General features: G+C 39.9%; 1 protein-coding gene across 2 annotated transcripts in view; it reads right to left on the bottom strand.

The window, feature by feature from the left end:
- Positions 1-13,514: 13,514 nt before the first annotated feature.
- Positions 13,515-19,794, bottom strand: part of TMEM38B (transmembrane protein 38B) — a 48,092-nt gene continuing 41,812 nt past the window's right edge. For both annotated transcript variants that reach the window (XM_090275947.1, XM_090275948.1), the window contains exon 6: positions 13,515-14,067. In XM_090275947.1, coding sequence (XP_090132073.1) covers positions 13,852-14,067 — 216 coding nt within the window. In that variant the 3' untranslated portion in view covers positions 13,515-13,851. The remainder of the gene's footprint in view (positions 14,068-19,794) is intronic.

Here is a 19,794-nt window from a genome sequence, read left to right as displayed (position 1 = left end):
ATTTTCCTTTCCACCCTTAATTTTTAGATTCCAGAAGCTGCTTCCTCTAAAACTTTCACTTGCACATCTCTCCCTGAAACTTCCCCAGGTTTCCTGTCCATATAGGTTCTTCCTTTTCCTTCCTCATGGTCCATTCTCCCCACATCCCCATCAGAAGTCAGGATTTCTGGTCCCCCCACTGCTGAACCACACTGGGATGGCTGGGACTCCCTGTCTCTCCCGATGGAGGCAGGTGGGCCAAGTCCTCTAAGAAGCAAGGTTCTCTCCCTCTGAGTGCTTTTCCCAAAGTAATTGTAATAAAGACTTTTTTGGTAATAATTTTGCCTATTGTTACAAATGCAACCTCAGGCTGCAAACAGGCCAGGGGCCCCTATCTTTTCCCAAGGAGTCACCAAATGTGTTTGTTAGTTGAGGCACCTGTGCTGTTCTTACAAACTCACCTATGACCAGTTGGGTGGAGATGAGGGATTTCCCTTCCCTCTAAACTCCAGTGTGAGAACCTTGACCTTCCTGGGGAGATTGTAGGTTGGGGGCTCTGGCATTATGCGTCACTCTAGAAGAGAAACTGAGTCAAACCTTGACAGCCTCGTCCCCATGCTCAGATGCTCAGCTCTCTGACAGGAGGTCTGGCTAGCTAGAGACGCATATCCCAGGGAGCACCAAGCTACAAAGCTTCATCTACCAGGAAACTCATCTCAGCTGGTAGCCAAGACTCTGCAGTTAGGAGAACAGGCATTTACCTGGAGAAAAACCCAAGAGTGACAGGACCTGAACGCTTCTGCCTTTGAATCAGGAGGACTAAAGAGCAGGGACGTGAGCCATCAGCAAAGGGGAGAAGGAAGACATTGGATCAGAGGTGAGCCAAGCACCCAGGTGTTCTCCTGAGAGCGAGTCTCTGCAGCAAAGGGGGCTTGAAGAGTGATAATGGTGTCTGTCAATGGACCATGGCGGGGTCACCGGGTCCCAGTTAGGCCTGAGGCACCTACAGCAAAGCTGCTAATAAAATTTCCCCCCGGGGTCAAAATGGGCACAAGATCTGGAACAAAATGAAGCCTGCAAGTAGGGCCATCAGGAAACAGAGAGCAGCCAGAAAAATTCATTCATTCGTTCAATAAACACTTGAGTGCCTACTATGGTCAGGAATTCTTCCTCTTAGAACTGACAGCTTAGTCAAATGGCAAATCTCTATTTGGTACAAGTTACCACCACAGGATGTCCCAAGCTCCTTCACACACAGTCGATCCACACCTGCACCTAACTCTTAAAAACAAGCTTCAGGGAGTATCGTCAGCTTACAACTAGATTCATATTTTAACCCTAGAAAAAAGTTTAACAACCAAATCAAAATCATAGTGACTTGAAAAATAGAAGAATGTCCATGGCTGATTTTATTATTGTTATTTCCTAGAACTCTTGGCGGCCTGCTCAGGATTCCAGGATTCCACAGAGCATAATTGTCCTCAGTCAGGCTGACCTTCCAGAAAAGAAGTGGGCACACGCTCTGTCCCAAAGCAGCAGTCGTGGAGAGATATATCAAGTCGAGTGAGCCAGACTTCATTACCAGAGAGCTCTGAGGCCCGACTGGGCCTCCCAGAGGGTCCACGTGGACTTGTAAATAGATGCAGTAAAAGAGGAAATAATGAATTTGTGCAATTGGAGGGAAGAGCTCCAAAGCCGTTATGGTGATGCCGAGATAACCACTTAAAGACAGAAAGTCTGTGCATGTATCTCACCCACAAACGTAATGGCTTCATATACATTCATGAGCTTTGGTCCCCCAACTCTTCCCCTTTTTCAATCACAATCATAAAAGACAAAGGCAAAGAGAGAGGAGAGAGAAAGAGAGATAAACTTTAAGGGTCCGGATTGCAAACACAACCCACAGTTTGTAAATTGCTTGGAGACCTTTGGAGGGAGAATCAAGGAAATGAAAAGTAGAACATACAGGAATATTGCTGTTTAGGGGAAAGTCTCTGCTCTGGGCATAAAAATCTTGTCTGGAGAATGGCTGAGAGGCACGATACTGACTAAATGTGAGATTGCTTTGTACAAAGGACGCGCCTCGTTCTTTACTCTGCATTCCTCCGCCTGTCTCCTGCGGCCACCTCCGAGGTCCTTTACTTGTGAAAGTGCCAAGGCTTGATGGTTTTAGTTACATTAAATACCAGGGGCCTAGGAGTCCCAGCTATGCTTGTCAGCCTCTGCTGTCCTCAACCCTCCCAGATAGGTCCTCTGCACAAAGGCAGGAGGTGTCAGAGCTCAGACCCTGGAGACAAACTTCCCGAGTTTAAATAAACCCAGCTGAGCCACCTTCATGTAACCGGCACCTTTTTCCAGAAAAGGTGTAAGATCAGCTGCAAAAAGGCTTTTCGGTTTTGTGCGTTTGTGCATGTGTTGACTGGTAGGGGATCAGGGTTGGGGGATTTACTGTTTTTAGAGATAAACATAAACACATGCATATAGAGTGGCTGCCAGTAACTTGAGGTCTAGTTATTCTTACATGCTAGGGTCTTGTGTCCTCAAAGGCAAAGGCATGTTGCTACCTTCAGCTGGAAGGAACGCAGCAGTGCAGCTGAAGAGAATGAAGGCAAGATCACAGGCCGGCTTCCGTTTCCACACCAGGCTGTGTGTTTAGACCAAAGGCGGCTGAGAGCCAAGCAGCCCACTCAGCTGGGTCAGCGGGCTCTGCTGCCCCATCCCTGGGAGACTGACTCCAGGCCCCCGCAAGCTGTTAGGGAGCTCTGGGCTGCTGGAGGGGCAGCTCTTCAGAAGGGGTGCGAGAGGAAGGTCGTACCCATTTGTGTTTAGCCCTGGCCTCCCTGCCGTGCTGAGAATCCCTGGCCCAGGGCCAGCCTGGATAATTACATTTCACCAGCCCAAACTCTCCCGCGGTTTCCCCTGAGAGACACATTCCTCCTCCATGGCTGCCTTGATCCAGAACATAAATACTCTCTCAAAGGCAGTAGTCTATGCCTGGGCAGCTGAGGTTTTGTTCCTTAAAAGGAAATCCTCCTGTAACAATACACTTACTCCCATTCCTTCATTCCTTCAGCGAACAGTTAGTTATTAAGCAACTATTTAATAAGTGCTACGTACTCTGCTGAGCGCCGGGGGTGCCAAGATGGATAAGGCAATATATTTTTTTTTTGGCCCTTAAGAAGCTCCCAGTCTTGTAGGAAAACCATTAATATAAGTAGTAAATGCATTTAAAAAATGGAGCATGGCTGAAGAACCAACGAGTCTAAATCTCCTTAGAAAAATCAAGGAAAGTACCCAGGGTCGGTGGTGTTGGAGCTGAGCTGTGAAACCCAATAATGAAGAACGTGCACCGATGGGCAGAACTACATATGCAGAGCAAGCGGGGGTGTGAAAGAGTTTAGAAGGAACGGGATCAGAGGGAGACGGCAGGGGTGTCCGGCGTGAGAGAAAGGGGTAGGAGGAAGGGCAGGTTGGAAACACGGTCTCTGGTTGGGCTGTGAACAGCCTGGGGTGTCATGGTAAGGAATTTGCACGTTTGACGTTTAAGCAGAGGAACAATTGATCTCGCCGTGTTTTAGCAAAGTCACTCAGTGGCACTGTGGAGAGGAGAGTAGGGAAACTAAAAAAAACAAGGTCAAAAACAACCAAAATGGGGCACTTACTGTCCTACACCCAATGGGAGGTAGTGGGAGCCTGAAAGAGGGGAGAGGCCGTGGGAGAGAGGAGCAGAGAGAGAGTATTCAGGAAGGGAAATCAGCAGGTTCTTAGTGCTGATGGGATGAAAAGCGAAGGAGTAGAAGAAACTAGACGAGTGAGCACGTGGATAGATGGTGAGACTATTAACCAGGATGCCACAGGAGGAGGTGGAGAAGGGGGCGCTTGTGATTACAGAAGACAGCTGGAAGTGTTAGTCTGGGCTCATCCGCTTCCACTGATTCTCAGCAGTAACAGTGCACTGCATTTCATTAACAAATTTATCTCTGGAGATGCTTCATCAGTGGTCCTCAAACCTGAGCTTGAGAAATCATCCAAAGGGCCTGTTAAAGTACAGATCACTAACCCCACCCCCGGAGTTTCAGAGTTAGTAGGTTGGCGATACCCAGCCCACGATTTTGTCTTTCCAGCCAGTTCCCCGCGATGCTGATGCGACTGGCCCGGAGCCCACACTGGGAGAACCTTGGCTCTAGACTTTTGTCCTATTTCTCCCACTTGATCTCAGATTTTCTCTGGGTGGATTTCAGATTTTATCTGAAAGGGCTGATATAGATGGACATTGTCTAAGGATTCTTTTGCAACCATTAAGAACGAGTGTTTGGATTTGGTGGCCGATTAATCTTATATATTTTTTCTTACTCAAATGAGAGGTGTTTTTTTTTTTTAATCTTAGACCATAATAATAGGTAACATTTTTTGAGGGCCTACTGTATGCCAGGCATCTTTCTACACACCTTTGACACATTTCTCATTTAGTTCTACCAATAACACTATGAAAGAGAATATTATTATAACCCTCAATTCTCAGATGAGGAAACTGAGGCACTGAAAATTACCCCAAGGTCTAGTTGCAATTAAACAGATTTACTACAGACTCTATGTTCAAATGCTATAATATATTGCTTCCTTTCCCATCTCATATTTTGTTCTATCAAATAGGCTTGATTACTTCAAGACCAGAATCTTCCATGTCCTATTTGTCATTAACCTACAGTGGTTTCTTAAATCTGTTTTCAAAAACCTGCCAGCACATAGCTGGCAACCACAATGCAGTGTAATAATCATCTTTCAGCTTCTTAATAACCCTTGTGCATTGAACAATCAAGAGAACAGAAGGGTCAAGTGGAAGGCAACACCCTGTAGTGCTAGGAATGTGCTTGAGGATTTTCAGCGATAACGCCTGGGGGATACATGGGCATGCTCGGTGTATGAGAGTGTAAGAGCCTCTCACAACATCTGTTCCAACAAGGTCTCTAGACAGTACATGCAAGTATCCTTAGAAGACAATTTCCAGAAAGCCCTAAACAATTAAGATTTTTTCGGCCACCTCCAAAGAGGAAAGCAAACAAAACAAGCAATTCATGCTCTGGATCTCTACGTAGAGTCTATTGATCATTAAGAACCTAGTAATTATTTAGCCCCTATGTTACCTACCTAAACCGTAAGATCACAGGGCATCAGAAATTTGTGACCGGTGTGCTAGCCTTATTTTAATGGATGTTCCTGAAAGCTGGGGAAGTGTGGGTGTGGCTGCTTTAGAAAGCCATGGGGACAAGGACACCTCTCTCCTGAGACTAAGCTGTTTGATGGGCACAGGTGAGTACTCTCTGGCAAAGACAGCGCTAAAAAATATTGCAGGAGGAGGAACATCCCCAGAGCCAAGCCTGACCCAAAGAATCCCAGGCCCCCCAACTTTCTGGAACTACAAAAGCTGAGTATGTTCGTACCCCCATGACACAGCACTTTCACTCCTAAAAATGCACAAAATGGAAATACGCGAAATGCGTGTGCACCAAAAGATATGCAAAAGCAAATTTATAGCAGCAATATGTGCAACAGCCCACAATGAAAAACAATCTCAAATTTCTGTCAACACAGTGGATAGGATACACAAATTGAGGTGTAGTCATATAATACAATACTAGAAATAAAAATGAGTGAACTACAGTACAAGCTACACAGATGAATCTCACAAACCTAACACGCACAAAATAAGTCAGACACACCAGGATAAACACACGGGTGCGTTCTCTGTGATCCATCAAGAAGACAGCAAAATGTGTGCACTTTTTGGAATATAATACCTCAGTTAAAACTTTTCAATGTAAATCATAAATGTTCTTTTGAAGAAACATTCCTGTTTCTAATAGAGGTTACCTGCCTGACCAGTTATCTCACATTCTTGCCCGAACTGAACTTACCTGTTTCCTTTAGGTGGTGGGGTGCCTTCTGAGAGAAGTGCCCGGTCCAGAGTTTATATGCGTATTTTAATTTCTCTTCTACAGTGAGTTGTCAGTTGCATTTTGAATAGTCAAGGACTAAATATCACCTTGAAGCGGATCTTTCTTTTTCTGCAAAGAATTTCTAAAGCTCTTGTCCTCGGAGAGAGGCTACTTAGCAAAATTAGTATTGGCCAAACTAACAGTATTTTGAATGGCTTTAAGTGTGGTCCCTTGTGGAGGCTGTCATTGAGGAGGAGGTAGGAATAAGGGTCCCAGGCCTGTGTGCTGGAAGGTAGTGTTAAGTGAAACAAAGAGAGTGGATTGCTGAGAGATCTCTTAGCAATCCAAACATCTCAATGGCATATGACCCAGGATGACTGTCCTTCAAACAGCAGCTGAGAAACTTCACCTTGGCAACCTTGAAGGCAGCTGGGGCAGACTTAGCCTCTGTCACTTTACCTCAGACCTAATATTTGGCGGTAACTGTGCCACAGAAAGCACAGAGAGCACTTGTCCCCCCTGGAGCCTTTCTTAGGGATCGCATCTCTTCCTGGGAAATTCTCAGCCTTGTTCCTGGTGCCCACACCTTCTGCTCCAACATTTCCCAACTGCTTCACCCCACCTCTAAGGGGTGACCATCAGCTCAATTTGTGTCATTTCCACTTTCCTAGGGTGGCCTAGCATCCATGGATTTGGTTCAAAGAGGGAGTGAAAATTAAAATTCTGGACAATTTGGCTTAAAGTTCTCCTTTACTAAGAGTACAATAGCAACCAACACTGCTCAAGGTGAGGAGACAGGACCATACCTGAAGCCCCTTGAACACACAACTACATTGGAGGGAAAGAGAAAGGTCTTTTTAAAAATATTGTCTTCAAATGGATTTAGTTACCACAAAAGTTGTCATAACACACAACCTGCAATCGCAGGGAAGACTATTGGGAGCTCCTGAGGACCCGTAGCCAACTGAGAGCCTGAAAGAGCAGAGAGGTGGCGAACGGACACTGGCACAGCAGTGCAGTGACAGAAATGATAGAATTATTTCAACGCATGAGTCGCAATGCCATCCGCAGGGACCCAGCTCCTCCACAGTAACACTGTCACATCATCACACCATCATAACAATAATAATAAAACACAGTAACGTGTAATGAGAACGGACTTCTGAAGTTCCTGTCTTACCAGCTTGGGGGATTCAAGTTTTATACATGACTGGTGCACATTATTTGTAGTCCAAACTGTGTAGAACTCTGGTCTCACCCATAAACTAACTAGACTCTTCTCTGTGAAATAATGTTTCAAAAACATTTTAACAGACATCATTTTCAAAACAAGCCCTTTAAAATCAGCAGTCATGGCAAAGACTACTATTTGTCCTCTGACAGGAATTACTCAGTCTTCCTCAATCACTTAACCCCCCAAATCTCAGGCTGCTCAAAATAAAAACTACAACATGTTAATGTTTCATTAATTTCTGTTATCCAAAGTTTATTACAAAATGCATGTAAGGTTTGAGCCTTATATAATTCTTCCCAGATGTATACTTACATTTTTTTAAGCTGAATCATTTTCCCAAGCATATTAATCCTTTAAATTGTTCCTGTCATCACAGGCTTTCATAACACCTAACATCCTTTGAAAATTTAATCAAGATGCTCTGTACTTCCCCTCACAGCTCATTAAGATGTCAGCATAACAATGCTGCTCATCAGCCACTGTAGCAGATTCCTTTTATTTCATACTATTCTCAAGGAAGGTTTCGGTGTACAGTTTATTTTCATTGAGGTTCAGTTGAATTTTTAAGTCAAGCTGTATGATTACATAAACATTTATAAAATACATATATTCATTATCAACTTTATTCTCTTTAAAAATACTATAACTCTAAAGAGGCAAAAATAATTTTGTCATAAATACCTTTCTGTCTTCTCCACTAAGCCACTGTTTGCTGATAATACCAACATGTAAATTGCTTAATTTTTCTTGATCCCAATTAAATCTTCTCTTTTAAAATGTGTAAAAGAAAGTAATAGTTCTCATCTTCCATTTTGTGTGCCACGTAACTTTGTATTGTCATGAATCACCATAGTCTGCCATGTAAATTAATCTAAGGCCTACTGATTTTCCTATCAGATCATTGGTCCACACTCTGTCACCACAAATATGCACTAATGGATTATATATTTCAATATGGACCACTACCTTCCCAACCAGTCCCATACCTACACGGAGCTTAGAGAACTTATTTCATTTTAAAAATAATTTCTGTTACCACGTTCTTATTCACCACCTCTTAAAAATCAAAGAGGACCACACCAAGACACATCATAATTAAAATGTCAAAGGTTAAAGATAAAGAGAGGACCTTAAAAGCAGCAAGAGAAAAGAAGAGAGATACCTACAAAGAATCAGCTGACTTTTCACAAGAAACTTTGCAGGCAAGAAGGGACTAACTAGCAGGAAGTATTCAAAGTGACGAAATCAAGGACATACAGCCTAGGTTACTCTATTCAGCAAAGCTATCGTTTAGAATGGAAGGGCAGATGAAGTGCTCCCCAGACAAGGTATAGCTAAAGGAGTTCATCACCAAGACCTTATTACATGAAACGTTAAAGGGACTTTTTCAGAAAAAGAAGATCAAAACTATGAATAGTATAATGACAACAAACTCACAACTATCAACAACTGGATGTAAAAAATCAAAAACAAACTAAGAAACAACCAAAACAAGAACAGAATCATAGATGTGGAGACCATATGGAGGGTTATCAATGGGAAGGGGGAAGGAGGAGAATGGAGGAAATGGTACAGGGACTAAGAAACATAATTGGTAGGTCAAAATAGACAGGGAGATGTTAAGAATAGTAAAGTAAATGGAGAAGCCAAAGAACTTACATGGATAACCCATGAACATGAACTAAGGGGGAGGATTGCTAGAGGGAAGGGTGGTACCGAGCAGAGGGGGTCAAAGGGAAAAATATTAGGACAACTGTAATAGCATAATCAATAAAATATACTTAAAATACATAAATAAAAAATAAATATCAGAGTTGTGGTAAACCAAAGTTAAGCCTGACTAGAAGTCCTGAAATAGACACATCCTAAATTTCTTTAATAGATAACATGTAGCACAAGCTCAGAAAAAGTTATCAATATAAAAGGTATATAATGATTTTCAAAAAGTGGGATCAAAAATTAGATCTAAGTGACTTGTTGGGCAACAGAATTACTAATTTACATAACAGTATAGTGTTTCTCTTTTAAGTGTTTCTCAGAAGAAAAGCTAAAAACTAAGTGCTCCTTTATTTCATTCCTCAAATAGGCAAATGTTGTCATGACTTGGAGGTAAGCAAAAGTTTCTTAAGACAGAGAAAACAATAACTATAAATAAAATACTGGGAAATTAATTTCTTCAAAATTAAAAACCTATGCTCATTTAAAAGACATCATTATAAAAATGAATAGGTAAGCTGCACACCAGAACAAAAATAAGTGCAAAATACCTGTTTGACACAAGCAAAAGAGATAGATTCATAGATAAGAGAGCAGCCCTACAGCTCTGGGGGTCGGAAGAGGTGTTGGGGGTAGAAGGATTGAGCAAAAAAGACAAAGGACTCAAGGACACGGACAGCAGTGTGGTGACTGTTCAGGTGGGGAGAGGAGCAGGTCAAGGTGAAAGAGGGTATAAGTGGGATAAACGGTAATGAAAACTACAACAGAAATAAACTATAAATTAAAAATATAATAAAAATAATAATCATTAAAAAAACCTGTTTGACAAAGGATTGATATAAGAGATCTATAAAGAATTTCTACAACTTAATTATAAAAAGACAAATCCAATAAAATATAAGCAAAAGATCTGAAGAGACGCTTTACAGCGGAAGCTAAACAAAGGGCCAATAAGCACACACAAAAAAGTGCTCTACATCGTTAATCAGGAGGAAGATGCAAATTAAAACCAAAAACATCACAACCAGCCATTGAAAATGGGCAAAATTAAAATGTTTGACAGCAGTAACCTTTTGTTAGGATGTAGAGCTACTGAAATTGGAGTATAAAATAGCACAACAATTTGGGGAAAAAAGCATAGTAGTTTTTTTTGTTTTTATAAAACTAAACATAATTCTTCATCTAGGTATTTGTCCAAAAGAAAAAGAAACATATCTTCACCTAAAGATCTGTACAAAAATGTTCATAGTAGCTTATTCTGAAGATTCCAAACGTAGAAAGAGCCCTGATGTGCATCAATAGGATAAACAAACTGGCATATTCACACAGTAGAATGCTACCAAGCCATGAAAAAGGAACAAACTACAGATAAATGCAACAAGTTAAATGAATTTCAAAAACATTATGCCGAGTTGGAAAAAACTCATGAAAAAGAGATATATTGCATGATTCTATTTACATTTAACCCCCTGGCTGGTTTGGCTCAGTGGATTGAGCGTCGGCCTGCGAGCTAAGTGTCGCTGGTTCGATCTTCCAGTCAGGGTACATCAGAGAAGGAAAACTCTGACTCCAAAAAAACCTCCGCTGCCTTGCGGCATACCTCTTCTGGGGAAAGGCTAAGGGAGTAAACCCCGACAGAAAATCCGGAACCGGAGTCCCTAAGGCGGTTTGACATTGTAGTCAACACCGGCAACTCCTGCGGCGCACCTGAAGCCAAGCTGTATTGACTCCGTCTTTCCCTTGGACCCTTCAGCTGCGAAGAGAGGGGGGGTCTGCTGCATGGGCAACAGCAGACCCTCCATATCACCCTGCCCAGGCTCTGCAGCTTCAGCTTCACTGGAGAGGACACTCCAGCGTCATCGCAAGATGTCGATTCAACACGGGAGGAGACAGATACCGTGTCACTCCCGAGTCGACTGCACAGCCATTCTCGGCGGTGCAGATAGACTCTTAAGAAGCTACACCATCGTCTCTCGAGATGGATGGCTGCCGACGACGACGACGATTTACATTTAGTTGGGGGGAGGGATTAACTGGAAAGGAACTTCCTGAGCTGCTGATAATGCTCTATAACCATAGCTGTATGCATGTGTCGAAACTCTTTAAATGTACACTTACAATTTAAGGATTTCGCTGTATGCAAATTTTACCTGAAGAGAAAAAAACTGGAAAAACAAAAATAAATTACATCAAAGAAATGTCTGTTATCAAGAGTGAGTGGCCTAAAAATATTAAAAACTGTAAGAGTGAAATTGTACTTAACAAGAAAAATAAATTCAGTAGTTTTTGGGAAAAAAAAAAAAAAAACCTAACTCAACTTTATGAAGAAACAGAATGACCCTTGCACTGACCCACAAGTCTGCCTGGCTTGCTCCCTTCCAGTTTCATAAAATGCATTTTTAACAGAAAGGCCTTCTTTAGCAATCCTATTTTAACACCCCCACTCCCTTACTTTCTCTCCTTGTATCCTGCTTAATATTTATTCACAACCTTTGGTATCACCATATGAACACATTTATTAAATGTCTCCACCAGTGAAATATAAACTCCAAGAGAGCAGTGCAGGAAGAGGGCATTCTTGAACATATTATTCCATTTCCAATATATCACTCAGTTGTAATCAATTTGTGATTTGAAGTAGATTTTAATGAAATGGTGTTCGGCCTTAAAGAAATGAACAAAAAATACACTAAAGAGAAAATGTCTCCCCTCTTCTCTCATTCTCCACTTTTTGGTCTCTGCCCCTAAGGAAGCTGGAAGTTCCACTGAAATACACCTAATACCACATACTTGGCTCCTCTCCAGTCTTCACCCTCAGCAAGAAAGAGTGACTAATCTAATAAGTAAGAATTTGATATTAATTTGACCACATTTTATTAGAGTGTGAGATCACCGAGTTAAGCCAGCCCATGTTCTTGTCAGCTTCTTGTCTCCTTTTGTGCAAGGAGATCTACTAGGTCTTGACTTTCTCAGGGCTACCAATAATGGGCTGTGTTAGCTAGTCAACAGGCCCTATCCGAGCTGCCTGTTGGGTAGGGAGTCCAACAACTTGCTTTGCAAATCTAGTCAGGTCTCTAGGCAGCATGGGTAGATTCAGGGTGGGAGGTTTCAGACCTAAGCCATGTTCTCCATTATAACTTTCTCCTAAGAACTTTGAATTAAAGGTTTTAGGAAGCTTGCACAGATTTTAAGTTTGTACTGATGTCCCATTTGGGCAGTAATCATTTAGTATATATTCTATCAATCAAAATACCAGATGAGTTCTGAATGCCTACCTCAAAAAATATTTTTTTAAAAGTCACAAAAATAATGTAATACTCCATTGGTGCTAAAAATCTTATTTTAATAAATTTATCTTTAATACAAGATTCCTGCCATTTCAACTATAGTCACACCCAAATATCAAAACTAAGTCAACAATTAGTAACATGTTAATTCTGAAAAGTTGTTAACTATGAGAATATCAAATATAATAAAGAACTTTTAAATATTTGATGTCTTCTGTTACAGTATTAAAAATAAACTTCTTAGCATCCAAAAAAGCTATCAAAAGTCCTACCCACCACACACAAAAAAAAACTTTTTAGCAAGTAAAAGTATAGTCCCTGTTGGTGTTTGTATCTGTTAAAAGGTGTTTTTAAACAAACAAAAAAACACCTACTAATTTTAATGTGATTGAGTACTTCTTAGCCATCCAAAAATGTTGGATACATACTAACTCCTTGAAGGTAGGCAGGTTCATAGTCTGGACAAAAGAAATGTCAGTCACAGAGTTTAAAGTTATAACTGAACTTTTAAACTGTAAAATAACAAGAAATCTAAAAGGAACCTGATTTAATGTCATCATTCTTCACTCAAAAGAACTACTACCATATGAGATTTTAGCTGGTTACTGCCAAAGGCCCAAGAACAACTCTCATTAGAGCTGAGCATTTTCACATAAAGTATTATTTTTAATTTAAAATAAAATAATATATACATGTACATATAGATTAAAATATAACATAAACATATGCAAACTAGCCAGAGACATTTCAACTACAACGCTGAAAAGTTCAAATTAGAAAAGAGACATACAGGGAAAATTCTTTAATTAATACTTTTTGTTAAATCATTAAGATGATACTGCCACCAATGTATTCAAACCAACAAAGATCAGAAAGAAGAGTGTGTAAATTATTGAGGAGAATAATTTCTCCTACTGTTAAAAATAAATGTGTTTTAAGGAGAGAGAAACATAAGCTCCTCAAATAAAGCTTACAAAACAAAACAGGATTAGTAATTTATTAAAAATTACAACCCTGATTTTCTTTAGAGGAAAAAGAAACAGTATAAACAAGGGCATGAAATGGACTTCAAGACTCAGACTAATACTCTGTCCTCACTGAAAAAAACTACTAGAAAAAAATTAATAAAATTTCAGATATTTCCATTTAATGTGAACAAAATATACAATTGTTTTGTATCTGAAATACAAACTAGTAAGGTATTTTAATTTGTAATATAAAGTGATCTCGGTAAAGTTTACTCTTCCCAGTGTTCAAAATTAAACAGAAATTGTGTTACCCGTCTAGAAATTATATGGTAATGTGAAATAAGTTTAACTTTGCTGACCTAAAGCTCAAATAGATTTTAAAATATCTAAACAAAAGGGCTTTAATTTTTGTAATTTTACAATGATAGTAGGTTTACTTTCTCTAATATTAAAAAATATAGCCTGCTCTTATCAATATAAAACTGTAAAATAACCACAATAGAATATTTTTATATAAGTTAGAAAAACAATTTCACATGATATGCTCATAACACTCAAGAATTACAATCTGGAAAGGGAGAGTCTCCCTGAAATAGAAAAAAGTTCTTTCTTTTTGTCACCTCCATTCCTTATATATAATCTTTATTTCACATCATTTACAATAGAAATATTTATCACAATCTGACAGGTAGATAAGAAATATTTGGCCTTCTAAAAGTCATCAAGTAAATTTACTCAGTCTTCTTAGTATGTTTCTTTTTAACTTCATCTGAAGTACCAGCTATAGATTTTGAAGTCGATGAACTACTGCCTCTGGAAGATGATTTTATTTCACTTTTCTTTTCATGTGGTGAGAATTCTTGCTGCCAGCCAAATAATATCCATCTCAATGTGTCCTCCAAAGGAGCAAAAGACACAGTAGCAGTCTCTGTAATCATCATGATTATCTGTAAAAAAAAAAATTTGATTTTGAATTTAATACAAATATTTGCTTTCTCAAAACTGAGAGGGAAAAGCAACAAAAAATGGAGAAAAAAATCAAAATGTGTTTTTTTAGTGAAGTATACTTGACATATAACATGATAGTTTCAGGTGAACAACATATAATTCCATATATGTATATACTGGGAAATGATAATTAGCCTAGTTAATAACATCCACAGTTAAAAAATTTTTTTCTTATGATGAGAACTTTTAAGACCTACTCTCTTAGCAACTTTCAAGTATGCAAGATAGTATTATTAACTATAGTCATCATGTTGTACATGACAGCCCAATGACTTAATTTATAACTGGAAATTTGTACCTTTTGACCCCCTTCACCCATTTGCCCCACCACCACACTGTGCCTCTGGAAACCACCAATCTCTCTCCTCTGTATCTATGCACTTGGGTTGTTTTTTTTCAATTTTAATTAACCTTTATTGTATTTTTTTCCATTACCCTTTAGTCCCCTTATACCCCCTCCCCCAGCAATTATCACATCGTTGTCCATGTCCATAAGTACTTTTTCCTTTTTGCTGAATCCCTCCACCCCTACCTTCCCCCGCAACTAGCTGTCATCTGCTCTCCGTCTATGAGTCTGTCCCAGTTTTCCTTGTTAGTTCAGATTGTTCATTAGATTCCACATATGAGTGAAATCATAAGGTATCTGTCTTTCTCTGACTGACTTATTTCACTTAGCATAATGTTCTCCAGGTCCATACATACTGTCGCAAAGGGTAGGATTTTCTTTTTTAGAGCTGAGTAGTATTCCATTTTAGCCCTGGCTGGTTTGGCTCAGTGGATTGAGCGTCGGCCTGCGAGCTAAGTGTCGCTGGTTCGATCTTCCAGTCAGGGCACATCAGAGAAGGAAAACTCTGACTCCAAAAAAACCTCCGCTGCCTTGCGGCATACCTCTTCAGGGGAAAGGCTAGGGGAGTAAACCCCGACAGAAAATCCGGAGCCGGAGTACCTAAGGCGGTTTGACGTTGTAGTCAACACCGGCAACTCCTGCGGCGCACCTGAAGCCAAGCTGTATTGACTCCGTCTTTCCCTTGGACCCTTCAGCTGCGAAGAGAGGGGGGGTCTGCTGCATGGGCAACAGCAGATCCTCCATATCACCCTGCCCAGGCTCTGTAGCTTCAGTTTCACTGGAGAGGACACTCCAGCGTCATCGCAAGATGTCGATTCAACACGGGAGGAGACAGATACCGTGTCACTCCCGAGTCGGACTGCACAGCCATTCTCGGCGGTGCAGATGGACTCTTAAGAAGCTACACCATCGTCTCTCGAGACGGACGGCTGCCGACGACGACGATGAGTATTCCATTTTATAAATGTTCCATAGCTGTTTTATCCACTCATCTACTGATAGACACTTGGGCTGCTTCCACATCTTGGGTATTGTAAATAATGCTGCAGTGAACATAGAGGTGCTTATGTTCTTTCAAATTTGTGTTTTGGGTTCCTTCAGATATATTCCCAGAAGTGGGATCAGTGGGTCAAAGGCAGATCCATTTTTAAGTTTTTGAGGTATCTCCATACTGCTTTCCACAGTGGCTGCACCAGCCTGCATTCCCATCAACAGTCCAAAAGGGCCCCTTTTCTCCACATCCTCGCCAGCACTTGTTTGTTGATTTACTGATGATAACCATTCTGACTGGTGTGAGCTGGTATCTCATTGTGGTTTTAATTTGCATTTCTCTGATGATTTGTGACGTTGAGCATCTTTTCATATGTCTATTGGCCATCTGTATGTCCTCCTTGAAGAAATGTCTGTTTAGGCCCTTTGCCCATTTTTTAATTGGGTCATTTGTTTTTTGATGTTGAGTTTTTTAAGTACTTTATAAATTTTGGATACTAATCCCTTATCAGATGTATCAGCGAATATGCTCTCCCACTCTGTGTGTTGTCTTTTTATTTTGTTGATGGCTTCCCTGTTGTGCAAAAACTTTTTAGTTTTATGTAGTTCCATTTGTTTTTTTTTTTTTTCATTTGTTTCCCTTGCCTGAGGAGATATATCCAAGAAAAAATTGCTATGAGTAATGTCTGAGATTTTTGCTGCATATGTTTTCTTCTAGGATTTTTATGGTTTCAGGTCTAACACTTAAGTCTTTGATCCATTTGAATTTATTCTCGTGTGGTGGTGTAAGAAGATGGTCTAGTTTCATTTTTCTGCATATATTTGTCCAATTTTCCCAACACCATATACTGAATAAACTATCTTTAGCTCATTGTATATGCTTGCTTCCTCTATCAAATATTAATTGACTATGAAGGTGTGGGTTTATTTCTAGGCTCTCTATTCTATTCCACTGATCTATGTGTCTGTTTTTATGCCAGGATCTGTGGGACACTGGGAAAGCAATCCTAGGAGGGAACTTCACAGCATTACAGGCTTATCTCAAAAAAAAAAAAAAGAAAGAAAGAAAGAAAGAAAAAAGAAAAAGAAAAAGCTCAAATAAACAATCCAACTTCACATTTATAGGAACTTGAAACAGAACAACAAACAAGGCCCAAAGTGAGTAGAAGGAAGGAAATAATAAAAATCATAGCAAAAGTAAACAAAAGAGTCTAAAAAATGATACAAAAGATCAATGAATCCAAGAGCTGGTTCTTTCAAAAGATAAACAAGATTGACAAACCTTTAACTGGACTCATCAAGAAAAAAAGAGAAAGGACCCAAATAAATAAGATCAGAAATAAAAGAGGAGAAATAACAACTGACACCAAAGAAACACAAAGGACTATGAGAAAATATTATGAACAACTATATGCCAACAAACTGGACAACCTGGACGAAATGGGTAAATTCCTAGAAACATACAATCTTCCAAGACTAAACCAAGAAGAATGAGAGAATATGCATAGACAGATCACATACAGTGAAACTGAAGCAGTAATCAAAAGACTCCCAACAAAGGAAAGCACTGGACCAGGTGGCTTCACAGGGGAATTTCACCAAACATTCCAAGAAAAATCAACACCGCTCCTTCTCAAACTATTTCATAAAATTCAAGAGGAGGAAAGACTCATTGCATAAACAAAATGAAGGATAAAATTCACATGATCATATCAATAGATGCAGAAAAAGCTTTTGATAAAATCCAGCCCCCATTTATGATCAAAAACTGTCAGCAAAGTGGGAATAAAGGGAACATAACTAAACAAATAAAGTCCACATATGACAAACCCACTTCCAGCATCATATTCAACAGGCAAAAACTACAAGCATTCCCCTTCAGATCAGGGAAAGACAGGGATGTCCTCTTTCACCTCTCTTATTCAACATAGTACTGGAAGTCCTAGCCACAGCAATCAGACAAGAAAAAGAAATTAAAGGCATCCAAATTGGAAAGGAAGTATTAAAACTGTCTTTATTCACAGATAACATGATTCTGTATATAGAGAACCCCAAAGATTTCACCAAGAAACTACTAGAACTGACAAATGAATTCAGCAAAGCAGCAGGATACAAAATTAATATCTAGAAATTGATTGCATTTTTATATGCCAATTATGAGCTAACAGAAGGGGAATTAAGAAAACAATACCATTCACAATTGCTTCAAAAAGAATAAAATACCTAGGAATAAACTTAACCAAAGATGTAAAAGATCTGTATTTAGAAAATTATAAGACACTGAAGAAATTGAAGAAGATACAAATATGTGAAAGCACACACTGTCTTCATGGATAGGAAGAATTAATATCATTAAAAAGCCCATACTACCCAAAGCAATCTACAGATTCAATGTAATTCCTATCAAGATTCCAATGATGTATTTCTTAGAATTAGATAGAACAAATTTATTTTTTAAAAAACACAAAAGGCCCTGCAAAGCAACAGCAATCCTGAGAAAGAAGAACAAAGTTGGAGGAATCACGCTACCTAATATCAAACTACACCCTAAGGCCACAGTCATCAAAGCAACATTTAAAAAAATTTTGAGATTCTCTACATAAGTGAAATCATACTGTATCTATCTTTTTCTGTCTGATTTATTTCACTTAGCATAATGTCCTCAAGGTAAAATGGATGTTGTCACAAATGGCAGGATTTCATTTCTTTTTATGGCTAATAATATTTTGTATCCATATGCTCCACATATTCTTTACTTGTATATCCATTGATGGACACTTAGGTTGTTTCCATATCTTATCTATTGTAAGTAATGTTGCAAGGAACACGGGGGTGGTATACATCTTTTTGACTTAGCACTTCTGATTTCTTCAGATACGTACTCAGAATTAGAATGTTAAGTCATATGTTAGTTCTATTTTTAATTTTCTGAAGAACTTCCACACTTTTCCATAGTAGCTATATCAATTTACATTCCCACCAACAGTGAAGGGTTCTCCTTTCTCCATATCCTCACCAAGACTTGTTATTTTTTTTTTTTATAATAGCCATCCTAACAAGTATGAAGTGATACCTCATTATGATTTTGATTTGCATTTTCCTGATAACTAGTGATGTTGAGCATCTTTTCGTGTACCTATTGGACATACGTGTGTGTGTGTGTGTGTGTGTGTGTGTGTGTATTCAGGTGTTTTGCCCATTTTTTAATTGGGTTATTTGGTTTTCTTTCTTACACTGGTATCTTGATATTCATCATTAATTCATTCTGGACCTTGTGACAAGTGCCAAAACCAACAAGTCTCAAGCTAAGTGACATGTGATGAAGTGTTTTCTCTTGCAGGGCAGTGTCATGACTCATACAAGTTCTAGCAAGTATGACAAGTCCCAAGCAAGCGCTGAGCGCTGAAACATTTTTTTTCCTTGTCAAAATGCGACAAGTGCAGGGTTTGATGAGTTCTGAAGTTAATGAGTACCGAGGTATGACCATATTTTTTTAGATACTCGTCGGCAGCCGTCCGTCTCGAGAGACGATGGTGAAGCTTCTTAAGTGTCTATCTGCACCGCCGAGAATGGCTGTGCAGTCCGACTCGGGAGTGACACGGCATCTGTCTCCTCCCGTGTTGAATCGACATCTTGCGATGACGCTGGAGTGTCCTCTCCAGTGGAGCTGAAGCTACAGAGCCTGGGCAGGGTGATATGGAGGGTCTGCTGTTGCCCATGCAGCAGACCCCCCCTCTCTTCGCAGCTGAAGGGTCCAAGGGAAAGACGGAGTCGATACAGCTTGGGTTCAGGTGCGCCGCAGGAGTTGCCGGTGTTGACTACAATGTCAAACCGCCTTAGGGACTCCGGTTCCGGATTTTCTGTCGGGGTTTACTCCCTTAGCCTTTCCCCAGAAGAGGTATGCCGCAAGGCAGCGGAGGTTTTTTTGGAGTCAGAGTTTTCCTTCTCTGATGTACCCTGACTGGAAGATCGAACCAGCGACACTTAGCTCGCAGGCCGACGCTCAATCCACTGAGCTAAACCAGCCAGGGCTGTTTTTAGATACTAACTCCTTATTAAATATAAGTTATGCAAATATTTTCTCCCATTAAGTGGGTTATCTTTTTGTTTTGTTTATGGGTCCCTCTGCTGTACAGAAGCTTTTCAGTTTATGTAGTCCCACTTGTTTATTTTTGTTTTTGCTGCCTTTGCTTTTGGTGTCACATTCAAAAGATCATTGCCAAAACCAATGTCAAGAAGCTTACTATGTTTTCTTATAGAATTTTTATGGTTTCTGGTCTTCAAGTTTTAGCTCCATTTTTAGTTGATTTTTGTGATGGTGTGAGACAGG

This window comes from Furipterus horrens, unplaced genomic scaffold, assembly GCF_987537825.1.
Source record: "Furipterus horrens unplaced genomic scaffold, mFurHor1.1.pri manual_scaffold_4, whole genome shotgun sequence".
Classification (NCBI taxonomy): Eukaryota; Metazoa; Chordata; class Mammalia; order Chiroptera; family Furipteridae; genus Furipterus; species Furipterus horrens.
This window is presented reverse-complemented; position numbering and strand designations above follow the sequence as displayed.